We start from the raw sequence: 26441 nt of genomic DNA on the forward strand, positions 1-26441 counted from the left end.
TTACACTTCCCAAAAATCTACAGCCTCTCTGTTTTCTGTGTAGAGGGGGGAATTTTCTGCTGCAGTAACTGACACCTACAATAAATCTGTGATATTTATTTAACAACGAAATTGACAATGGGTCTATAAAAGCTACCAGGCTGTTGATTTTTAATTTTTACATATGTTTAAGTGGAAGGATGCTCTTACATAATGTTATAACAATAAGAACAACACAATCCCTGCACAGAAGGTTATCTACACGAGAAGGAATATACAGTGGAACCCCGTTTTAAGACCACAAAAACTTCAAAAGGAGGGAGTCTTAAAAGAGGTAAAATGACATGGGTTCTGAATAGAAATTCTGATGGAAAATAAACCCAGGGTTTTAAAAGGGATTGCGTCTTAAATTGGGAGGGGGTGTTAATGGGGTTCCATGCACGTACTGTGCCCTTTAAGGTGCCAGTTGTCAACACTACATGGTTTAAACAGAACTTTATTCAATTTTAATCATGACAAGAACAATGCATGGATGATTACATACTCAAGCATATAATGCTTATTTTAAGCAATCATAGTAATTACAAAACAAGGGTTAGCATGATGGCGGAATAAATACATTAACTCATTTCAGGAAACGAAGAAACAAAACAACAAGTCGCGTAAGGCGAAAATACAATATTTAGTCAAGTAGCTGTCGAACTCACAGAATGAAACTGAACGCAATGCCATTTTTCAGCAAGACCGTATACTCGTAGCATCGTCAGTCCACCGCTCATGGCAAAGGCAGTGAAATTGACAAGAAGAGCGGGGTAGTAGTTGCGCTAAGAAGGATAGCACGCTTTTCTGTACCTCTCTTTGTTTTAACTTTCTGAGCGTGTTTTTAATCCAAGCATATCATATCTATATGTTTTTGGAATCAGGAACCGACAAGGAATAAGATGAAAGTGTTTTTAAATTGATTTGGACAATTTAATTTTGATAATAATTTTTATATATTTAATTTTCAGAGCTTGTTTTTAATCCGAATATAACATATTTATATGTTTTTGGAATCAGCAAATGATGGAGAATAAGATAAACGTAAATTTGGATCGTTTTATAAATTTTTATTTTATTTTTTACAATTTTCAGATTTTTAATGACCAAAGTCATTAATTAATTTTTAAGCCACCAAGCTGAAATGCAATACCGAAGTCCAGGCTTCGTCGAAGATTACTTGACCAAAATTTCAACCAATTTGGTTGAAAAATGAGGGCGTGACAGTGCCGCCTCAACTTTCACGAAAAGCCGGATATGACGTCATCAAAGACATTTATCAAAAAAATGAAAAAAACGTATGGGGATTTCATACCCAGGAACTCTCATGTCAAATTTCATAAAGATCGGTCCAGTAGTTTAGTCTGAATCGCTCTACACACACACACACACACACACGCACACACACACGCACATACACCACGACCCTCGTTTCGATTCCCCCTCGATGTTAAAATATTTAGTCAAAACTTGACTAAATATAAAAAGAGAAAAAAACAGATACACAGACAAGCAGAAAATGGGAAGGGGTTGGTGATACAGGAGGTGGGGAAAGGGCACGAGAGAACAGGAATAGGAGTTAAGCCCGCCACCGACCACAGCCGAACCACGCCGAACCAGCTCGTCGAACGCTCGGCGAACATTCCACCGAACCAGTTCTGTGTACTAACTAATAGGGGAATCCCCTGATTTGATGACGTCGGCGACCGTTCGCCGAACCAGCCCGTCGCGGCCCGGCCGTAGCTAGCAGCTAGCTTAAGGGGAAAAGAAGAAGAAGAAAAAGACTTGGAGCACCAACATTTGAGGAGAGTGGATCTCATTTCAATTGTAATAAGTGCACATAAGACACTCGCACAAAGTTAATGCATATTGTTAACAGAGGAAAAGTCACTACATTGCGCATAAATCGAGACATAATTAATAAGTCGAAAAACAACAAAAGAACATGAGAGAGGTTATGGGGAAAGATTTGTCAGGCAGCATGTCACATGACAGTGTCTAATAAATGTTATGAGTGAAATATAGAGGCTCAGTTACGGAACCTGCCCGTCTGTCTAATATAGTCCTGTACAGTTATGAATATGGTCTGGTTGACATTTCGTGGATATTGCGGGATGCCTTTCAATAATATTTCGATATACTTATAATCATTTGTCAAATTATCAATGGACAATAATCTTATATCTCTATACATGGGACAATGCAGTAAGTAATGTTCAGCAGTCTCGCTGGGATAACCACACTCGCATTGAGGGCAATCCTATAAGGTGCCGCTTACATAAATCAAAATTCAAATCACTCATACCAATACGCAATCTGCACTGATGTACTTGTTCAAATCTTTCTCCAGAATAATAATGGCATGGTACTTTAAAATCAGCACTTGACAAATAATTTTTGAACTCGCTCAAGGAGGTGGTCATTTTAATGTTATCTGGTAAGGTGTTCCACAGTACAGTCGTTTTTGGGATAAAAGAGTTGCGGAATAATTCGGTTCTATGAGGAGGCACGTGTCTTTCTAATGGTCTTCGTCTATGATACGGATTAATATCAACTACAAGAGGGGGCAATACATTTACTAAGTACTGGGGGCATTTGTTATGTATCATCTTATGAAAGACAATTAATTTATGTCTTTTCCTTCGTTCTTCAAGGCTACATAGCCCACTTTCCTCATACAGCTTTGCATGGCTAGTGCCTTTAACTCCACCTATTATAATTCGTAGGGCTTCTAAGTGTAATTTTTCTAAAGCATCTGCCATTATCTTAGTGCAATTATCCCAAACAACATCTGCGTAGTCAAAATGGGGTAAAATAAAAGACTTATACATTATTTCCAAACTTTTTCGACTTAATCTATATTTATAAAATCGTAAACAATTAATCAGTAAATTCACTTTTTTAACTATACTTTGGATGTGGGCATCCCACTTGCAGGTGCTCTGTAAAATCACTCCATGCAAGGTGTTTGTGTTGATCTACTTTTTGTAAAAAGACATTGTTGAAAAACAAGGGTTGAGGGGGGATTAAATCACGTTGAATATTTAGCAATTCAGTCTTAGTCTCGTTAAATTTAACTTTCCATTTATTGGCCCATGCACTAATTTTATCAAGATCTTGATTTAATATATTGGTTCGTCTGTCTACATCTTCTAATGCAAGATACATGCTTGTGTCATCAGCAAACAACTTAATTCCGGATTCAATATTCTTTACAATATCATTAATGTAAACCAAAAATAGGAGCGGGCCTAGCACGGATCCTTGTGGAACACCGGCAGGAATCTTTTTAAAACTACATCAGCGTCAGTCAAGACTATCAAGCATCGCTCATGACTGCGCGGAGGGGGGTCTTGAATCACATCGTGCATGCGAAAATCGTCATCTTGTTCCTCCAAGCTCCCCGTGAAAAAATAGGAGAAGGCGCAGCCCACCCAGCCCACCTTCAACACCGCCGCCCGCCGGCCTCCACCCCCCTCCCGCCATTTACTCGTAAAAACGGTGACGGTTCTGTTTTTGAATGAGGGGCAAGGCCGGGCACATACAACTCATCACAGATGCGACGGTAACTAATGAGTTATAACTATATAGGCTTAACTGAATGCAAACATTCACAAGCTGAATGCACACACGCTTGCACGCCGCATGTACACACACACACACACACACACACACACAGAATGAAAACAGTGGAACCAAACCAAACCACGGACGGAGCCAACCAAAGCAAGCAGTGAGAGAGAGAGAGAGAGACAGATAAGAGGGGAATGAAATCAAATTTTATTTTACGAGGGTCAGTTGTTGCATTATAAGCATTAGTAGTCAATCTGTTCCTTACATTCAGTATGACAATCTTTATAGCAATGTATTTTTTTGAAAAAACGATAAAGTGTACTTAGTTTGGTATAAAAACTGGTAGCAGCCACCTTGTAGAGTCCTACTTTGGGTGGAATCCACCCTTAAAAAACACGCGATGAAGTTGCGGCACAGATGGCTGGCCATCAATGTGGCGGGCCACTTCCTTTTTCTGCCGCCAATGTTTTGGTTTTTGAGAGCAGACGCATTCCATGATTTGACACGTCATTACAACGCTCATGTAGGGAAATGTCACTCATCATCAGCTGTTGTGTGGATAACACACGACTCCTACCAAAGCAAGGTTAGAATGGAAAAACATAGCAGTGTAGCGATATTCTGTCGTGATTCGAGCGCGTGCTTTGCGGTCACGTACACCGCTGGACTGCCGAACCGGCGTGTCAGTTGAATCGCTGCATCATCCTTTTGCGACATCTACACATATGGTAAGTGACGTTTGTTTAAAATTTTGTTTTATTGGAGTACCTTTACTTCACTTTGAAAGTGCATGCGGGTTTTTTTCATGATGCAATCATTATTTTGGTCGCCGAGTGAAAAAGTATGGTACGCGACTTTTGACATATTGAGAAGAGAGCAAGGTCACAAAACAGCTTCGTTTTTTTGGTAAGGATAGCATATTATACTGAAAAAACAGTTGGTTTTGCTTCCCAGACCCTACGGCTTTCAGTGTCAACGTTCGTCTTTCATTGTTTATTTATTTATTTTTGTTTTTCTGTTTTTAGGAGCAGTTCTGTCTTCTATGATTTGTATAAACGGAGTGCGTTTGAAAAAAAATCTTGTATATATTTTTTTATATATATTTTTGTTTGTTTATTAAAAGACCCTTTTGCTCTCAGAAAAGGCTTACACCATATTTGAGAAAAACTATTAAGTTACGTTAACTTTTTTCTGCAGGAAAAATATGGCGAAACACTACAAAGATGTTGATCCATTTTGTGAACCCTCAACTTCACAGTCACCTGTTGTTGACTGGAGTCGATGCATTTTCTGTCAGAACAAGACAACAGAACATCTGAACTGCCCAGCAGTGGGTACAAGGAGTGGCGAAGGATACACTTTGTTTGCTGAAAATGTCCAACAGTTTCTTGCATGCGGTTTTGACCTTCCTGTAACTGTGGGGGTATTTCAACTAGATGATGGATCTGGGATTAAAGAGACTGTTCAGAAAAATAGTGCATCGTGGCATAAGTCTTGCAGAGAAAAAATGGGCAAGCGAAGTTTGGAAAGACTTCAAAAGAAAGCTGAGAAACGGCAGGCAGAGGACAGAGCAGCCACCTGCAGCTCAGCCAAAACAAGACGATCTGCTGGCACTCCGGCGTCATCCAAAGATATTTGTTTCTTTTGTAATGAGAGCTCTGGCAAGTTGTACAGCGCAGCAACATTTGGACTGGACTATAAGGTGAGACATGCAGCTAACCTTCTTCAAGACAAGGACTTGCTTAAAAAGCTTGCTGCTGGAGATATGATTGCTACAGATTCACAATATCATCTGAAATGTTTGATTTCCCTGTACAATCGTGCCAATAAATACGAAAAGGAACTGAACTGTGACCAGAGCAACAGTTCTGTTTGTCATGGCATTGCTTTTGCTGAGCTGGTGTCATATATCCAGAGTTTTGAACATGACGAAACAACAGCCCCTGTGTTCCGTATGTCAAAACTTTGCACACTGTACAATACTCGACTACAGGAGCTTGGAGTTAGTTGCAGTCTGCATACCACAAGACTCAGACAGAAACTACTGGATGCATGCCCTGAGCTTCAAGAATGCAATACAGGTCGCGAAAGAGATGCTACTCTTGTCTTCAAACGTGACCTGGGATATGCAGTGAGCAAGGTTGTTGATCATGATTCCGACGCCTTGCTGCTTGCACAAGCCGCCAAGATTGTCCGCAGAGAGATTTTCTCGAAGCAGTAAAACTTCAATGGGGATTTCCTTGAAAACTGCCAAGAAAATGCAACACCATCTTCGTTGAAAGCTCTCGTCAGTATGATTTTGGATGGGCCAGGAAACTCCATCAAAACAAGCAATCCATCACAAGAGGAGGCTGCATTAGGACAAAAGTAGTCACAGGCAGCGCTTACCATTTCTCAGTTCCTCGTATTTGAAAGCAGAAAACCTGCACCAAGAGATCCCTTGAAGGACACCCGTCGTAACCATGCAAAAGAGAAGGAAACTCCGCTTCCTGTTTAACTCGGACTGAAAATACACGCCGAGACCAGGAAGCATGGTATTATTGATATTCTGTACAATCTGGGTCTGTCAGTTTCCTATGATAGGGTTATACGTATTTCCAATGACCTAACTGACTGTTCTCTGTTTTCAAGGTTATATATAGCCTGCCAGGTAAGACAAGGAAACATGGAAGAGTTTTTCAGACATGAAAATCAACCCTTCCCCCCTTCTCTTGCCAAGCTGTCAGAAATGAGGTCTGGTAAAAAGTCTGATTTACTTGCCTGCCTCGAGCGCTGTGCATCAAACGGGGAGTATGCTTCTGCTGAACATGACCGCTTGCTGTATGACAATGCCACAGAAAGTATCCCTGAAGTCGTCATGCCCACTGAGGAAGAGCTCAACGTTCTTGATGAGCTTCTTGACGCAGAGCTGACTCCTGTCCACAACGACACGCTACTTCTGGGCGTTGAAACCCAATGCCAAGACATCACTAATCATTCTGCAAAGATCCTTGATGGTGCTTTCATTATTCAGATGTTGTCTCCAAAGCTGTGCAGGACATTTCACGACTACAGTGAAACGGTTTTCATGCCTTACATGTTACAGCAACTGAGCAGTGTACAGCGAGTTGATGTCGTCTGGGATGTTTACCGCGCAGACAGCCTGAAGACAGCAACAAGACAGAAAAGAAGCCAGGGACAGCGCAGGAGAGTCTCAGGTGCAGCACCAATTCCTACAAACTGGAAAGGCTTCCTAAGCAACAACGCAAACAAAGAAGAGCTCTTCCAGTTTCTAGCAAAAGAAATTTCGAGATGTGTGGTTGATCTCGGAAAACTGATTGTGAGCACTTCTAACGAGAAAGTTGTTTGCTCTAATAACAGTTACACAACCGAAGGCTTGGAGCCGTGCACGCATGAGGAGGCAGACACAAGGCTCTTTCTGCATGCTGCGGACTGTGTCAAACAGGGCCAAACAAGGATCATCATCAGGACTGCAGACACTGACGTCATCGTATTTGCCGTCTCCGTTGCACGTAAACTTCAAGCAGAGGAGATGTGGGTGGCGTTTGGAACTGGGAAGCACATCAAGAACATCCCAGCGCACGAAATTGCGTCAGCCCGGACAAGTGCACGTCGTTACCAGTATTCCACGCCCTTACGGGGTGTGATACGGTTTCCTTCTTTGCAGGGCACGGAAAAGCTAAGGGATGGCAGACGTGGAGCGTGTATCCTGAAGTCACAAAAGCATTTCTTCAGATCGCATCCTGCAGCGAGCAAGTGACTTCTTCAACCTTTGAAATCATAGAACGTTTTGTGGTCTTGATGTATGACCGCAGCAGCTCTTGTTTGAAAGTGAACGAGGCACGAGAAAAACTCTTTTCTCAGCGGAACAGATCCATCGAGTTCATTCCACCAACATCTGATGCTCTCAAGCAACATGTCCTCCGAGCAGCTTTTCAAGGACGCGTGTAGAGCCAGTGCCTTGAAAAAACTCCGGAGCTTCCTTCTCCTTCTGAGTATGGATGGAAAAAGGAAGGCCAGCTCTGGCAGCCTGTGTGGATGACACTGTGTCAGGCCCAGGATGCCTGCTACGAACTCATAAAGTGTGGTTGCAAGAAAGTGTGCAGAGGCCGCTGGAAGTGTGCATCAGTGCATCTGAAGTGTACTGCGCTTTGTGGCTGTGGTGGGGATTGTCATCAGGATTAACTGCATACTTGGGTGAGTGAAAACAGATGTACGTCATGCTCAGTCCTTGTAGAGTTAAGAGAGATCTGACTGGGCAAGAGCTATACAGGGGCGGATCAGTTGCTTTGTAAGGGGGGGGGGGGGGGCACTTTGAATCGAAAGTGAATATGATGGGCGCGAAGCGCCCGACTTTGCTAGGGGGTTCCGGGGGCATGCCCCCCCGGAAACAATTTTGGCCCAAAGAAGCAAAATGGTGCCATCTGGTGCCATTTGAACTTAGAAATGGTCATAAAATCAGCTTTCCAAAAAAAAATGTTATTCGGGGGGGGGGGGGGGGGGGCACGTGCCCCCCCCCCTCGTCCGCCCCTGGCTATAAAATATTTCATTTTGTCCTAACGAGTGTGAAAATTCATACTCAACTTGTTTGTGAAAGCTGAACTCATGAAATGTTTGTGGTGTTTTTTTTTTTTTTTTTTTGGGGGGGGGGGGGGGTAGATTTTTATGGGGTCAGGCCAGACACTTAAAATTGTATTTTTGAATCTTGTTATTTGTGTGAAGTAAATGTTTACCTCTTATCATTGTTAAGCTGTATTAGCATCAAACGTGTACGAAAAGTAATAACCTGTGCTCTTGATTAGAAATACGAGCATTCTAAGGGTATTTTATTTGACCTAGATTGCGGACACAGCCCTGTCTAACTTAGAGTGTTCAAAATTGGCTGCTACCATTTTTTATATTCAGCATGGTGTTAGGTATCATCACAGCAAATTTCAGATTGCTATATAAAAATGCCTTCTGATGGCATTTTTTGGTGCTAAACAGATTGACTATAGCCATTACACACGAGCTTTGTACATGAAAAGGGATAGAGGGGAGGGAGGGGGGGTGGGGGGTGGGGGTGGGCGTAGGACGTCATTGTACAAGTAAAGTGAGCCGAGAATAACAGTGGCTAAGCACAAAAAACAAAACGCCCGAGCACCCCTTGTACGAGAGGCCCAGAGTTTCCAATGCCAGAATTCGCAGGGAGGATAGTAAAAGAGCCAAGTTTTCCAGGTGAGTAAACCTGTGGGAAACACTCGGCGGCGAACACACTCCGACCTGGGAGACTTACCTGTATCAGTCAGTTCCTTTTCTCTGGACTTTGTTAGTCAGTGTTCCCATCTTTTGTTTCTGGGAGTGGGATAGTTTTTAAAAGACTGCTGCTGGAAAAAAGTTATATGGAGGTAGGTGTGCTCAAAGGTGTATGTGTGTGAGTGTCTTTGTGTGTCCCAGTGTGTGTATGTGCATGCGTGCATGAGTGTTTGTTTAAGTGTGTGTGTGTGTGAGAGAGTGTGTGTGTGTGTGTGTGTGTGTGTGTGTGTTTGTTGGAAACAGAGAGACAGACAGACAGGCAGACAGAGACTGACAACGAAAGACAGAGACAAACAGACATATACGGAGGCCAGCGAAGGCAGACAGAGACAGATAGATACATCATAAAACAAAGAGGTGGCTAATACGAGAAAGTGGTAGGGTTTGTAAATAGACGGAAAAAAATGTAAAGCTGATGCTTGTACGAAATGAGATTTCAGCATCCTATGAGAGACAAATGGGCCGAACACGCTCCGCCGGACTACTTTTTTGACATAACTAATGCGATAAACGTAAGTCGTGTAGCGGGTGTCCTGAAAGTATTGACAAATGATGCTCATTTTTTGTAATGCTTATTTTATTTATTTATTTATTTATTTACGAGGATTTATATCGCGCACGTATCTCACCACACAAGGCGACTCAAGGCGCATGTTACCTATTAATGCCGTGTGAGATGGACTTTTTTACACAATATATCACACATTCACATCGGCCAGTAGATCGACTGCCTTTAGGCGCTGCATCCACCTTTCACGGCCTATTATTCCAGGTCACACGGGTATTTTGGTGGACATTTTTTATCTACGCCTATACAATTTTGCCAGGAAATACCCTTTTGTCAATCGTAATGCTTATGTATAAAAGCCGGTTGATCATATTTATGTACGATAATGCTATGATTGTTGTCTTTGTGTTATGAGTAATGTGATGTGGTGCCAAAAGACAAATGTCCACGTTTATGTACAATGAAAATGGACATTCAAGTATTCTTCGTACAACCCTGAAAGGAAGGCCCGGTGTCCATTTTTAGGGTATGTGGAATGAAGAAATTTTTAATTAACTAGCCTAATAATTATTGTGAAGGTTTCCTATTTTCTCAAACATGTAACGTTCCAACAACTAACTTTCATTGTTATTTTGTTATTTTTGGGGGATTACGGAACATTAGCAGTGTATCTGTTTTTGGACTCTGCTTGATATTTATACCAGAGGTACAGTATCTACCACAATACTCAAGCAAATAGCAACGTGATTTATGAAAGTACATCCTTAAATTTAAGAAAGAAAAACAAGTCGCGTAAGGCGAAATAACAACATTTAGTCAAGCTGTCGAACTCACAGAATGAAACTGAACGCACTGCATTTTATCACCAAGACCGCATACTCGTACATGTAGTATCGTCAGTCCACCGCTCGTGGCAAAGGCAGTGACATCGACAAGCCAGAATAGTGCGGTAATGGTCGCGATGAGCACGATAACACGCTTTTCTGTATCTCTATTCTTTTTAGCGTACTGAGTTTGATTTTAATCCAAACATATCATATCTATGTGTTTTTGGAATCAGGGACCGACAAGGAATAAGATGAAATTGTTTCTAAATCGATTTTGGACAATTAATTTTAATCATAATTTTCATATTTTTAATTTTCAGAGCTTGTTTGTAATCCAAATATAACATATGTATATGTTTTTGGAATCAGAAAATGACGAAGAATAACATGAAATTGTTTTTGGATCGTTTAAAAAAAATACATTTTTAATGACAAGTTTCCGATTTTTAATGACCAAATTCATTAGGTAGTTTTTAAGCCACCAACCTGAAATGCAATACCAAAGTCCGGCCTTCGTCGAAGATTGCTTGGCCAAAATTTCAATCAATTTGATTGAAAAATGAGGGTGTGACAGTGCCGCCTCAACTTTTACAAAAAGCCGGATATGACGTCATCTAAGGTATTTATCGGAAAAATAAAAAAAAACGTCCGGGGATATCATTCCCAGGAACTCTCATGTCAAATTTCATAAAGATCGGTCCAGTAGTTTAGTCTGAATCGCTCTACACACACACACACAGACACACACAGACACACACACACACACACACACACACACACACACACATACACCACGACTCTCGTCTCGATTCCCCCTCTATGTTAAAACATTTAGTCAAAACTTGACTAAATGTAAAAAGCATAGTGGAGCAGGAAGCTATCTTCTATATGTGCACGTCCTAGATAATGGGAAATACTATGGGTTGTCAACTTTGAATGACTGTCACAATATCTCTGAGCAATGGATGACAAAGGGGATGCTTTGATGTCAAAGGGGATGGATTTGACTTACTGTAACAACCAAGTTTGGGTTTCCAAACATTGCTGTGGGTTTTAAACGATTTAATTTTTAGCCAAAATGCCCCCAAAACAGCACCTAAAACTGGGACAAAAATACACCAGTCTGTGTTGCAGCTGTACATAATGGAGAATAAAGCTCTGTGAATTTTATTGTGATGTTTATGGGTCAGCTGAAGGATTATTCTCGACATACACACTCAAGAATTACATCTATTTTTCTTCTTCTGGGAGTTTGATCGGCAAAGAAAACACGTAATCGTGGGTTACCGTCGTTTCCGGTTTCAACTTCATCAAAAAATGCGATCTGCTGAACAAAGGAAACCTCAAAGTTATTCAAAGTCATTATTTATTTATTTCAACAACATTTAGGTTTTCAAAACACAGCACTACGGTAGGAAACAAATTTATTTCAGCTTATAATCGCGCTTGAATGTACCCCACCCTTGTTTCGTTTCCATCTGTAATGCACGAAAGCATGGCCACAGCAGACGACAAATCCCGCATTGCCTATCACACACGCGTTGTGAGATCGCGGGAACACCGTGGAAAGTTCCATTCATGACGTTTGACCCGGTCATGTGAATAGACAATGAGAATTTATCCACCCAATCGTATTCGTTTCCGGTTTTTGAGACGTAACTCACGACAGACCACGCTGTATCTTCACTGTTTGAGACCTGTAAAATCTTTTTTGACAATTGTAGCATATATTCATCGACGAATTTTGCGATATTTTGCTGATTAAAGCTTGATCTGGTGCAAAGTTTGAGCAGCACATGTGTTCTCATGATCGGCGCCATTATGAAATTTTCGATTCTTCTGCAATGCACGATCGACAATCGATTAATTCTCTCATTTAGGATTGTCGCTTATGGAAACTTGAAAATTTCAAACTTTCATGTATGCATAGTTATTTATCTATGTAGTCCACATGCAATAATCAAGTTTTAGTTCTTTTCTTTGGAAATAAAAGACATAACGAAATATGGTTTCCATGAAACTCACGACAGTATTATCTCTATACACATAAACCCAGTGAGCACAGATCGAAAACTTTTTGCTCACTTAAATCTTTCTATCATGTATTAAAACCCAAAAGGGTGCCCAAAAGGCTAGTTGCTACATTTGACCTACAAAAAAAACTTTTGCGCCTGGAAATTGCGTGGGTTACGGTTTCCACTTTCTACTTCGATCTAGTTAACTTATGGAAACTTGTAATTTCAAACTTTCATGTTTGCATATTTATTTATCAATGTTGTCCACATGCAAATTGCAATAATCAAGTTTTAGTTCTTTTCTTTGGAAATAAAAGACATTACAAACTATGGTTTCCATGTAACTCACGACAGTATTATCTCTATACACATAAACCCAGTCAGCACAGATCGAAAACTTTTTGCTCACTTAAATCTTTCTATCATGTATTAAAACCCAAAAGGGTGCCCAAAAGGCTAGTTGCTACATTTGACCTACAAGAAAAACTTGTGCACCTGGAAATTGCGTGGGTTACGGTTTCCACTTTCTACTTCGATCTAGTTAACTTATGGAAACTTGTAATTTCAAACTTTCATGTTTGCATATTTATTTATCAATGTTGTCCACATGCCACATGCAATAACTGAGCTAAAGTTCTTTCCTGTGGGATATTGAAGCCTAAAGTGGAAACCATGTAACCCACGACATAGAGCGTACTGCATGTGTCTAATTGTCATTTCTAAAGAAACCCCGATATGAAAGGTCCTCTCTTTGACAGAAAAAGATACAGGCATGTCTTTTGCACTTAAAAAAGAGTATTTCACTCAATTCAGTCCTACTTTTTTTCCTGGTGTCCATGTCCCATAGTTGTGACCCAGTATCTAGGATGTGCACATATATATAAGCCTAGTAGTAAACATTATTGAAGTAGGAGCGTGTGTATGTGTGCGTAAGCTTTAAGTGCCGCGTGTGTGTGTGTGTGTGTGTGTGTGTGGGTGTTTCTGTGTGTACCTGTGAGTGTGTGTGTGTATGTGTTTGTTAGTGTGTGTATGTGTATGTGTGTGTGTGTGTGTTTGTGTGTATGTGAGAGAGAGAGAGAAAGAAAGAGAGAGAGTGAGAGTGTGTGTGTGTGCGTGCGTGTGCGTGTGTGTGCGTGTGTGTGCGCGCGCGCATGATATGAAGGTACGTGCTACCGTTGGCAGATAAAAGTAGCTACATGTAATTAATTAGCTTTCAAATGCTGCAAAGATTAAACAGAGAACTATTTTTTTTTCCTGATCATCCTTCAATTTCTTTTACTGTTTCTTCAGTTCTTCAGTTGAAGAAACCCAGGTCTGCTGCGTGATAGACTTCTCGGCTTCAAGAAATGGACGCGAGCAGAGTGTGATTTCAAAGTGCACCTTCACCTGAATTCATCCACTGGCAGAACACACGCAACATTGCACTGAGCGGAGCAGGTGCACGCCTGTTTCCATGACTGTTTGAATCTACGGACGATAAAAGGAAAAGGCGAAAACAGTTCTTTAAAAAACGAGGACCTCCTGTGGATAATTATCATACAATAGCCGTGGTGGAAGCTGCAAAGAAAAATACTTCATACCTACGATTCGTATTGCACAAGACAGAACAAAATTGGAGAGAAGAGACACAATTTACTTTACAGGAAAGGGGGGCCTTCTGCAGATAATTATCATACAAGTGCAGTGGATGCTGCGAAAAATATACTTAATACGATTCATATTGCACATGGCGGAACGAAACTGGAGAAAAAAAGACAAACTTTACTCAGACGAAAAGCGGGCCCTTCTGTTGATAAATATCATCATACGATAACTGCAGTGGATGCTGCGTAAACCCATCTTCAAACGATTCATATTGCACAAGACAGGACGGCATTGAAGGCAAAAGTAGGAAAGAGCTTCTTCGTGTCTCAGTATCCAACGGCTAATGCAGCGGTGCACGGAGACAAAGCAGCTGCGCAACATTTCAACATCACCTTGAATCTGCAGACGGTTAAAAAGAAGAAGAAGAAAAAAGAAAAAGAAAGGAAATCGACTTGGAAGATGCTCACGTGGCTCACGTGTGAATGACTAATTTATGAAGATTGTGAAAGGATTTTCAAGAGAAAAAAGTGTAATTCGTTTTCCAAACAGCAGGATAGACTATCGGCTGAAGTGGAAAAGACATACGCTTCCGTTAGTGTAAAAACGGGCGGCTTTCTTTTTTCGTCAGTGTAGACATTTTTTTTTACTGCCATTTCTTGTTGGAGTTTGATTGTGACGTCATCAGTCACGGGGATTTACGCGTCATCTGTCGTGGTCTTTGTAACGTCATGCGGGAGATAGTGCACGTGCAGGCCGGTCAATGCGGCAACCAGATAGGTGCGAAGGTAAGTGTGATCAATTTTACGCATGCTTATTGTTCATATCAGTAGAGAAAACTACATGGCCATGGCTTGCTGTGTGATACCAGGTTCATGCGATTTAAAAAAAAAATTGAAATGCGAGCGAGTGGTAGCACACACACACACACACACACACACACACACACACACACACACACACACACACACACACACACACACACACAAACACACACACACACACACACACACACACACACACACACACACACACACACACACACACACACAAACAGGACTAAAACGTTAGTTGATTTAACCATTCAATTCTCTGAACTGAACTTAAAACGGCAGAACAACTGCAAAAACTCTTCTTTTTCTTTCCATCTTGTTTTCCTTGAGATGTTTGTTTGATAAGTCGTGTGACCCCGTATGATTCTGAGTTAGGTTTGTTTTCGGCTACGTTTTGCGCACAATGGTTAGATTTGATGACTGCCACAGGTTACTTTTATCTTTTTTTTTGGACTCAAATCAGCGGCTTACATGAAACCTAACTGACCAGCTGGACAATACAGTGCCCCACCCCCCTCTTTTTAACCTCCCAATTGAAGACTATCTCCTTTCTCAATTTTTGTTATATTGATAGTCTGAGTTTCTCAGATTTTTGTAGGTCGTAAATGGGGGGGTTCCACTGTCCCGCAGTGCAGAACCCTGCCGGCTTCTTGCTCACAGACCTTTCTCCGTACTGTTTTTATTTCCGTTCCTCTGCATATGTCCGTGTTTATGAACCATCACGCATGAGCCATCATGGCAAGTCTTTGACCTATACACGTCGTTAGCGGTCTGTGCATAGCTTTACCAGAGGAAATGCACCGCTTTCAGCGACAGCCAAGAGTTACGGCACTGGCCCTCGTACGAGGCAGGAGCTGTGTTTGTAGAGAAAACACAATTATTAACACCATGGTTCAAACATTCTTGCTGTACTTTTCGTTTTCAAAGATAACAGAGTGGGGACCTGACACGCTTAGAAAACAGTATTTGCAGCAACAGAACTAGGAATTACAAGGTTTTAAGGGCAAGGCTGAAGTAGTATTTTTCTGTCTCTTGTATTTTTTTTTCCATCAAGAATTTTGCTCAGTTGGTGTTGAAGACGTATTTAGCATGCTAGCATACTTGTGTTTTTTTCTTTCCCTTTCTTCTGTTCAAAATGTTGCCCTGTATCTTTTGATCCGTTAAAATTAGTCAAAATTGTTTATTTTGGCATTTCTCTCTCTCGTTTGCAAAACTTACTAGAACTGATGTTTCTTGCCTATGCCTGTAGCCCTTGTCCATTTTTTCATTCGCCTTCTCCCTAACTGCGCCTATGCTTGTGTTTTTCACACAGTCAAGTTCTGTTGGGTGGGAGTGGTTTCTTTTTTTTCCACCAACCCCCCCCCCCCCCCCCCCGCCTGCACAAAAACACTTTGCTAACCACCTCCCCCCCCCTCGTTTTCCCCCTCTTCTAGATCGTCGTCTTCCTCTTCCCTAGTGTTCTGACGATTTTTTGCAAACATACACTCTCATTCTTTCCTTGTTTTCCTGCACCTTTTGGAACTTTTTGTATGCCGCGCTTGACGAAAAGTGGCAGGCTGATCTGAGAAGCCCGATAAGGTTACGATGATCGTTGTAGCAGATGTCTTTCGGGCAGCCCTGCATGCGCCCAAAGGGTAAACCCTGTCACTCTCTGTGCCTCTGTGTGTCTGTCTGTTTGCCTCTCTGTGTGTCTGTCTCTCTCTGTCTCAGTCTCTCTGTCTCTGTCTCTCTCTGTCTTTCTTTGTGTGTGTGTGTGTGTGTGTGTGTGTGTGCGCGCGTGTGTTCGCAGCTTTTAGGCCATCGCGAGGCACCTGCGATATGCATGCATAAGGTTACGCAGCTAAAGTCGTGTACACGTGCAAAAAGGCAAAAAGACCAAATAAACGCGCGGCCCGGAAATCGCAATCGCGCTCATGCGCCTTTCGTTTTATGCTGCTAGTTTATATACCGTTTTTTGCATGCCACATTTCATTGTATGATCATGCTTTGCAAACCATTGACCGGAATTCCAAAACGCAGCCGGCCCTGCTTCGAAACTGCCTAGAACAAATAGCTGATATATAATATAAACGCGACTCTGCCACTGAAAGTTACGAAAGAGGTGATTCAGTTTGAATTTGCTAAGACAAACAGTGATAATAGGTTTCCCAAACCAGACCTACCAATGTGACTCAGAATTTGCACTGGGTTTTTGTGACACTAACTGTATGTTTTAATATGGAGTCATGACCCTTGTTTTATTGGGGGTGGGGGTCAGCCTGGGCCGCTATAAATGCCAGTCACAGTGTTTCCAAGACTGGTAATTCAGAACATAGCTTCAGGCCATAGTTCTGTGATAGAACTGCCAGCATTTAAAAAGAGACAGTAATTATTCCTTTTAAATGAAAGCATTTGTGTGGACGTTGCTGTAAATGCCGTGATGCGATAACACCGTTGACCTGAAACGGCGAAACGCAGCTTCCAATTCAGCCCCCCTCTGAAACAGAAATACTGGTAGTTAAGATGTCGAGACGCTGACTGCTTCTTTGAAGACCAAAAAGCAGTTTGATTCATGTGTATTTCTGTGAATACCAGCAACATTAAACAATATTCCCATAGCACGAATTATTGTTACTGCCAAATGAAGAACTAACCCTGATACAGAACTGCTGGTAATAAAGAGAATACATCTTTAGGAGGAAAGCAGTTCTAGGGATATCGCTGTAAGTGACAATAACAGAAAACATATTTCCAGCACACAAACCAGTACATGAGAAATGAGTCATATAGCTATAGTTGTGAATATTTCAAGTTTGTTTGTTTGTTTTTTGTTTGTTTATGTGTTTGTTCAATTGTTTGTGTGATCATTGTTTGTTTGTTTGTTTGCTGTTTGTTGTTTGTTGTCTCGAGAACCCGGGGGTCACGCATGGCCGAGTCAGGATTCATCTGACATGTCAGTTTTGTCCTTGACGTGGTCGAAATACTATTCGCAATTAAAGGCGAATAAAAGATAGAAATGGAAAGAAATGCTTTTCTAGTATACGAACCTTCTTCCCTGCAAATAACCAGCTGTACTGCACCTGATACACCAAGCCACAAAGAAAGCATTGACTGCATCTTGAAAGCGAGGGCATCTTCATTTAAGCCCTCTTGAATCCTTTCGACAGCTGTGCCGTCCATTTCTTCTGCGATAGCTGAAGTGCCAGCCGTGCTATGGTAAAGTGCATCTAACCCCCATTTTCGATCGCGACCAAAAACTCTTATTATCAATGCAAACATACACTTAGATTATGTTCCATCCCCACCGCTGAAAAGGCTCAAAACACGCGTTGAGCAACGCAAGGTGGTGTACCAAGCATTTGTGTGTCTTGCTGAGCATAGTAGATTATTCACTTTGATGCATGGGGAACATGAGCTTATTTTCATCTCCCGGATAGTTCGTTTTGGTCTTGTTGTGTTTCAGTTCAGTTCAATTCAACTTTATTATTTGAATGTGGTACATACAGAAATGTGTCTTTTGGGTTGAACTCAAAGGTTACACATGTAACACCCAAAGCCAAGTACTCACATACCTTCACTCTATATGCTGACTTTATTAATTGAAATAAGAATCATTTCTTAGTAAGGGTTTGCGTCTTTCTTTCTTTCTTTCCGGCTTTCTTTCGTTCTTTCTTTCTTTCTCTTTCGTTCTTTCTTTCTTTCTTTTTTTCTTTGTGGTTGACAAAAACTCAGCAAACATTTGTTTTCAAAGAGCTGACTCGAGAGAAAAGAAGACATTCTCAACATTGAAAGCTACAACTGTCCCGTGTTTTATCGGCGAGTATTGGTTGTAAAGAAACAAACCGAGGAAAAAAAGATTTGCTGAAAATCGACATGCGTGGATAAAACAGATACTGATTACCTTGAGAAAGAAGGTAGGAAGGAAGGAATGAAGGAAGGGGGGAGGAAGGAAGGAAGGAAGGAAGGACTGAGAGGAAAGTAGGAAGGAACGAGGGAAGGTTTGACTGAAGGGACAGGCTTTCTAACTGAACTAAATGAACCTACCTTGTAACTAAGATCATTGTTTTTTCCTCGAACAATTACAGTTGATAAAGCAATCTTGCCCATTCTCCACTGTGCCGAAAGCCTCTAACTACCGTAATACTCCAGACCGAAAGGCGCGCCGAGACCAATTCATCTTACTCGGAGAAATTCAGCTCGTTTCTCTTGTTGCTGAGAGCAGCAAATTAGAGAGAGGGGTTTTGCTGACATTCGTTTCATTTGGAAGCCACTCGATCTTAATTTTTACATCCTCTCCGCCTCTTGTTCTTTACCTGTAACGAACCACGTGACCCCAGCGAGCGAAACAAAATGAAGACAAAATGTCAGCCAGCATGGAATGATTTATTTTCAAGTGGATGGTTAGTGCAGTTGAACAGGTGATGTGAGGGCGAGGAGGAGAGGAATCAAACCACAGACGGGGGGAGAATCACTTGCAGAAATGATGTTAAGGAAGTAGGCACCTCGTATCAAAGACAGCATTTTGGAGAAGTGTTCCTTCCCGTAAAGACAGTGTGGCTCATCAGCTCAAATCAAAGAAAGCATTTTGGAGAAGTTTTCCTTCCCGTAAAGACAGTGTGGCTCATCAGCTCAAGTCTGACCGGGCTCGTACACGGGATAACGACACCCCTAGCCCTCCACTTGGCCACCTACCAAAAATCAACATCCTGATTGCCTGCCGATGTGAGTTAGATTTTTGTCTCTGGATAAATGTCTATAGTTTCTAATCATCAAACAAAAACTCCCACTTTGCACAGAGGGCGCCCAGACTGTTGATTTTTGGCAAGTGACCAAGTGGAGGGGTGGTCTTATCCCATGTTAAAGCCTCGCCAGATGTGAGACGATACTCTGAACGGTATAGACCGGGAGGAGTGTGCCTTTAACACTTTCACTGCCTGTAGTAACTTGCTTTAACGGGACACAAGGCAGTCCAACAAAAAAAAAACAGGAGAAGAAGAATAACAACTAACAAACATTGTGTGTGTGTGTGTGGGGGTGTGTTGTGTGTGTGTGTGTGTGTGTGTGTGTGTGTGTGTGTGTGTGTGTGTGTGTGTGTGTGTGTGTGTGTGTGTGTGTGTGTGTGTGTGTGTGTGTGTGTGTGTGTGTGTATACTCATATAAACATCAAAGACACAGTGTAAGCTGTCAACTGATTCAGGTAAATACAGGCAAAGCTTTATTTACAAATATTTTCTGGCGGCGAACAGGTTAATTAACATAAAGAAGTGCAATGCACAATCGCTGTGCTGTAATTTAGACCTACCTGAAATGATACACTTAAAAATGCTCCGTACATGTGCTAATTGAGCTCTTTACAAATCAGTGTAAACAGTGGAACGACTTCTTCATACAAACTGTTGGTCAGTGTTTGCCTAGATATAGGATTTACCTACTTCGGTAATATTTGATCTAAGCTGTGCAGTTATTTGTAAAACAAAATCAACTTTAACCCTTTAAGTGTACTTCCTCGTAATTTTACTCGTAGTGTACCTAATCTCTCCATCGATCAGTTTTGGACTAGGCATATACCTACTTTGGATAGTTATATTCCCTTCTATGTCTTCCAGCCATTTCAATGACAGTAACACGCGTTCTGTTTTGTCAGCTGCTATGCGCGTTGCATCAGAGGTTAATGCCAACACAACATCAGCAACCCTACCCAATATTGACGGACTGTGTGATGATATCTTCTGCTATGGTCTGTTGAGACAGTCATATCAAAATCGAGACCTCCGGTCTCGATTTTGATATCACTGTCGAAACAGACCAATAGCAGAAGATATCATCACACAGTCAGTCAATGTTAGATATATTGCTAATTCTCTGGACATTTTGTATTTACTGTAAAGAAATTACAAAAGTATTTGTCTCAGTTTTGGCTGTTCCATATCTCTCCCTCTGATTATTATTTCTTTTTGTTCACTCTTTTCTTGTACTTTTCAGTATTTCAAAATGTCTTTTCTTTCAAAAAGTCTTTAGTCACTTGCTCAACTAAATTCTGGGATCATTACATTTTCATATATATTTGTTTGTTTTTAAATTTAGGTGTTTTTGTTTTTGAAGTGGGGAAGCAAAAAAGAGGTCGTCGATATCAAAACTGATATCGACGGAAATGTCGTCGATATCACTTTTGCACTGAGCTCAGTTTTGCCCAATTGACCAATGGAAATCCACGTAACATATGAAATAGCAATATATCGTTTTAGAGGCTCTTACAAGTGACAGCATTTTGCAAGCTGTAAACGCATCGCCAGAAAAGACACGCCAGGAGTGAAGATATGAGAGGGACAAATGGTTCAGGGGAGATAAATGTGGTAGGATGAAGAAGACGGCTCGGAAGGAGGACGAGGAGGGGGACGAGGACGAGGACGAGGAGGAGGAGGAGGAGGAGGAGGAGGAGGGAGAGAGAGAGAGAGAGAGAGAGAGAGAGAGAGAGAGAGAGAGAGAGACAGACAGACAGACAGACAGACAGACAGACAGACAGACTGACTGACTGACACACAGACAAACTGTGACGGGCAGAGGCAGTGAGCTGGAGAAAAAGAAAGGTAGAGTGTCAGAAACATAAACACACAAACACACAAACCTGAAGAAAAGTGTACACGCAATGAACTGTTTATCTTCACACAAAAACTGTAGCGTCAAAAACACCATGACAGACAAGCACACCCATGAGGGAATCACGGACAGTAAAGAACTCTCACCACTGAGATGCAACCAATCAAAACAAGCGCAGAGAGAGCGTTGTAGCGAATCGCAGCCGTTAGCTTCGTAGAAACAGACATGACACAATCAACGCATCGGAACGTTCGCAGAGTTAACGGAGCGTTGCATGTATTCACATGAAGAAAGGGCAGGTAATGGGTGTCTTTGGGTACACTCTATTGGTGTTGCGCAGCGTTAACGCACAGCAGTTCACCTACTGTCTCATTCATTCCTGAATGCAGTGAATCTGTCGCGCACTTTGTTCTTTTCTGTATGATTTTCTCCTTTTTCTTGTTCATTTTTTGGTCGAGTGCATGAACGGAAGAAATGGCGTTCAAGGGCAACATATGCGTATGAGAAATGTTGGGGTGGAGTGGGAATTGTTTTATTGTTGCCCAAAATGAAAGGTTGCATGGGTAAGATATGTCTTTCTCAACGGTGCCAGATGCTGTTTGTGCTGATATGACCCTTTACTGGTTTGTAGACGAAACGAAATATGTAAGCAACCAATAAACCCGACAACCGAACATCCCGGCGTCAATAAAAAACAAGAAATTCCTCCGAGGTAGGAAAAACACCCCCGTCCTTACCATTCTCACTGCCACCAACTGAGAAGGTTATTTCCCTTTGACCATTAATATGTCCCTCTATAAGTCCTTGTAGAATCTTAATCCACCAATAACTCCCTAACCGTGTGTTTGACTGGTCCCAATTTTTGTAAGGACCGTCTCAGGAATGTATAGAACCTGTTCACCAAGTTTGGTGACGATCGGTCCGTTCATTCTTGAGATCTATATGCGAACACAAACACACAAACAAACAAACACATCGACCGAATCCTATACACACCCCTATACCGGGGGTGTAAAAAAAACACACACACACACACCTCCCACCGCAGACCGACCGACTAACTGACTCACTCACTAGCTCACTCACTCACTATACTTCCAAGCCTTTGCAAGTGACATCAAACGTAACAACAGAAGTCTCGATCTCCAGCGAAAGCTTATACAACGTCCATTCTCAACTATGAGGTGCGACGTCAGATTAGACGATGTTCGGAAATAACTCTGTCAGGTTTGTGTGGGTTGTGAAAGAGTGAATACCCTTGCTCTTTCTCGGACACATCAATTCACCCGTGCTCCTCCCTCTCTATTGATTGGCTCCTCGAATGTTTGTCCCAGTAAAAGCAGGGATTTTCACTCTTTCACTACAACCCACAAAGTTATTTTCGGAATCCGTCGATTGACAAAAACTGAACAGGCATATTTCTTACTTATAAAATGACCCTCAAGGCTAAGCGAGTCTATTTTAAGCGTGTACCAATGCGCCTCACCAGCAGGTGATCATTGGCTTTTGAAACTAATGTTCATCGAGAAATGATGACCGGTAATTTTAATGAGTTGGGGCATTCTGACCAATCACAGAATCTGTTTCGATGAAGAGCAAACTTGATTGAATTACAATTGATGGTGTTTCAGTTCTGGGAGGTGATCAGCGAGGAACACGGTATCGACCCTACAGGAGCTTACCACGGGGACGCTGTGGTGCAGCTTGAGAGAATCAGCGTCTACTACAGTGAGGCCTCAGGTACAGGGTGTGTGTGTGTGTGTGTGTGTGTGTGTGTGTGTGTGTGTGTGAGAGAGAGCGTGTGTGTGTGTGTATGTGTGTGTGTGTGTGAGAGCGTGTGTGTGTGTGTGTGAGAGCGTATGTGTGTGTGTGTGTGTGTGTGTGTGTGAGAGCGTGTGTGTGTGTGTGTGTGTGTGTGAGCGTGTGTGTGTGTGTGTGTGTGAGAGCGTGTGTGTGTGTGTGTGTGTGTGTGTGTGTGTGTGTGTGAGAGCGTGTGTGTGTGTGTGTGTGTGTGTGTGTGTGAGGGAGTGAGATGAGGACTCCAACTCGCAGCTTGAGAGAATCAGCGTCTACAGCAGTAAGGTCTCAGGTACAGTACTTTGTGTGTGCACGTGAATTTAAACTTAAAGGGATACTTTTGATCGGACCGTTTGGGGGGGAGTTTCTGGCGAATTTGTCGAATCTGAAGAATGTGGGGAATCCACTGTAAGTTAGGCCTAATCTATACGCACACGGAACGATTTGCTCAAAAACGCACCAAAAGTATGGTTATTGATTTAATCAAAGTGAGTGAATGCGCTTCAGGGCGCAGCATTTGTCCGGTGTTAGAAACAACAAGTCGCGTAAGGCGAAATTACTACATTTAGTCAAGCTGTCGAACTCACGGAATGAAACTGAACGCACTGTATTTTTTTCACCAAGACAGTACAGCTTCGTCAATCCCCCCGAGAAGGAAATCGCTCACCTCCCACGTGCAAAACGCAGTGATATGTTTCGCCAGAATAGCGCCGCGGTAGCCTATTGTGCTAAGCAGGAAAGCGCGCTTTTCTGTATTCGTGTTAACTTTCTGAGCTTGTTTTGAATACAACCTATCATATCTATATGTTTTTGGAATCAGGAAACGATAAAGAATAAGATGAAATCTTTTTTTGATCGATTTCTTAAATCTTAATCGTAAGACTAATTAATCTATTTTCGTTAATTGTGATCACATTTTAAGAGTAAATATGACATATGTATATATTTTTAGATTCAGAATGTCACGAAGAATACGATGCAATCAATTTTAAATCTGTTTGGGAAAAATCAATTTTAATGACAACTTTAATGAGCAAACTCATTAATTAATTTGTAAGCCTCCAAGCTGAAATGCAATACCGAAGTCCGGGCGTCGTCGAAGACTACTTGACCAAAATTTCAATCAATTTAGTTTAAAAATGAGAGCGTGACAGTGCCGCCTCCACTTTCACGAAAAGCCGGATATGACGTCATCAAAGACATTTATCAAAAAAATGAAAAAAACGTCTGGGGATATCATACCCAGGAACTCCCATGTAAAATTTCATGAAGATCGGTCTAGTAGTTTTCTCTAAATCGCTCTACACACACACACACACACCACACCCTCGTCTCGATTCCCCCTCGATGTTAAAATATTTAGTCAAAACTTGACTAAATATAAAAAGTAGTCGAAAAGCCCCGACTGGCGGCGAGGCGACTAGCGCCTTCTATGACGTTGAACCGCCTGGTAACGAGCGACACAAAAAGGGAATTAAGTTAAACAGGAACATTGTCAAAGTTGGACAAAACAAACATAGATAATTCGACACAGTAAAAGATAAATGCTGCAACCCTCCAGCTAAAAATCTCATTCTCTCTCTCTCTCTCTCTCTCTCTCTCTCTCTCTCTCTCTCTCTCTCTCTCTCTCTCTCTCTCTCTCTCTCTCTCTCTCTCTCTCTCTCCCTCCCTCACTCTATCTCACTCGCTCTCTATCTCTTCCTCTCTCCTATATTGCTCTAGGACATCGATCCTCCTAACGCAAGTCTGAGCTTTTTCTCCCTGCCTTTGTATTTAATGGTTGTTGAGTATGTCATACAATGCAGGAGAAAATATGTGTCAGCGACTGTTGTGACAGTAATTATGCATTACAACACCGTCAAGCGAGAGAATAACATCATGATGTGAATATTTGACACGGAGTTTTACGGAAAACGTTCCGCCTTGAGAGGCCATGCACCTGTACCCAGAAAAACTGCAAGCAGTGCAAAAATGCTGTCAATGCTAATAGACTCTGTGAAGATGAAAGCAAAGCAGAATACAAATAATTGTTGTTCTGTGTAATTTCAACGCCAGGGGAGGCTATGTCAGCTGCCACTCGTTTACCTCCCTTTTGCTGAAAGTTAGTTATTCGGTGGCGGTTTCTTCCCTTTAGCAAACTGTGACGTTATCTTTGGTGTTCATCTCGTGTGATGAGAGAGCGAGAACAGCGGATGAGATCGCAGCGAAAGACACGGAAAACGTGTTGAAGTACCCGTGTGAGCAAGCAGCCTAAGCAATTTCCTGGTTCCTCTGTGTCCTAAAAGGTCGTTTGCTGCCAGACAACTTTAGTGACTGTGACAAGCTACAACATTACATCATTTTACATCATTTTACAGATTCAAATTCAGTAGCTAGGATTGAATTATTGGCACTAAATGATAATAGAAATAACAATAATAAAGTGTTTTTATCCCAGCGAAGCTGAAGGTATCCCACGAACGCTATACTGTAATTGACTTGAGAAATGTTCATGCCGATGATACATGATAAAGAAGGAATCTTTGTGCCCTAACTCAGGCTACAGTTGGGGATGGAAGTTCACGCAAAATTGGGAACATACTTACTTAAATACGGTGGGTGCCGACCAGTTCTTCGATTTTCGATCCAATGCCACCCAAGGCTGCATTGTTGGGGTAGAATTTCCGAGACAACTGCGATTATGTTCGCGCAATTAGACGACGTCACGATGTTTTTACGTGTGTGTGTTTGTGTGTTTATGTGCACAATTGTGTGTGTGTGTGTGTGTGTGTGTGTGTGTGTGTGTGTGTGTGTTTGCGTAGTTATGTGGATGTGTGTGTGCGTGTGTGTGTTAGTGTGTGTGTGTGTATGTGTGTGTGTTTGTGTTTGTGTGTGTGTGTGTGCGTGTGTGTGTGTGTGTGTGTGTGTGTTTGTGTGTGTGTGTGTGTGTGTGTATGTGTGTGTGTGTGTGTGTGGTCTTCTGTTGCTGGCCCATTCACTCTCTGCCTCTCGATGACCCCCCCCCCCCTGTGTGTGTATGTATGTGTGTGTGTGTGTGTGTGTGTGTGTGTGTACGCGTGGTCTCTATTACTTTGTCACTATTTCTTTCTCTTTGTATAATCTTAAAGTGCTCCCTCTCTCTCCGTTTCACTGTTCCTCTGTCTCTCTGTCTCTCTCTCTCTGAGCCTATGTTGTTGCCTTTCTAAAAGGGGTATGTGTTTGTGTGTGTGTGTGTGTGTCTGTGTGTGTGTGTGTGTGTGTGTGTGTGTGTGCGGGGGTTATGTATGTGTGCGTACGCGTACGTGTGTGTGTGTGTGGTGTGTGTGTGTGTGTGTGTGTGTCTGTGTGTGTGCATCGGTGTGTATTGACGTGTGTTAGTGTGTGTATGTGAGAGTGAGAGAGAAAGAGAGGGAGAGAGATAGAGAGGGAGAGAGATACAG

At 41.9% G+C, this 26441-nt stretch overlaps 1 protein-coding gene across 1 annotated transcript in view; it reads left to right on the top strand.

The window, feature by feature from the left end:
• Nucleotides 1–14450: 14450 nt before the first annotated feature.
• The window catches only part of LOC138966273 (tubulin beta-2 chain-like), a 29595-nt gene continuing 17604 nt past the window's right edge, over nt 14451–26441 (top strand). Inside the window, exons 1-2 of the mRNA XM_070338425.1 lie at nt 14451–14605; nt 22857–22965. Coding sequence (XP_070194526.1) covers nt 14549–14605; nt 22857–22965 — 166 coding nt within the window. The 5' untranslated portion in view covers nt 14451–14548. The remainder of the gene's footprint in view (nt 14606–22856; nt 22966–26441) is intronic.

Source organism: Littorina saxatilis, linkage group LG5, assembly GCF_037325665.1.
Source record: "Littorina saxatilis isolate snail1 linkage group LG5, US_GU_Lsax_2.0, whole genome shotgun sequence".
In the NCBI taxonomy this organism is placed as follows: Eukaryota; Metazoa; Mollusca; class Gastropoda; order Littorinimorpha; family Littorinidae; genus Littorina; species Littorina saxatilis.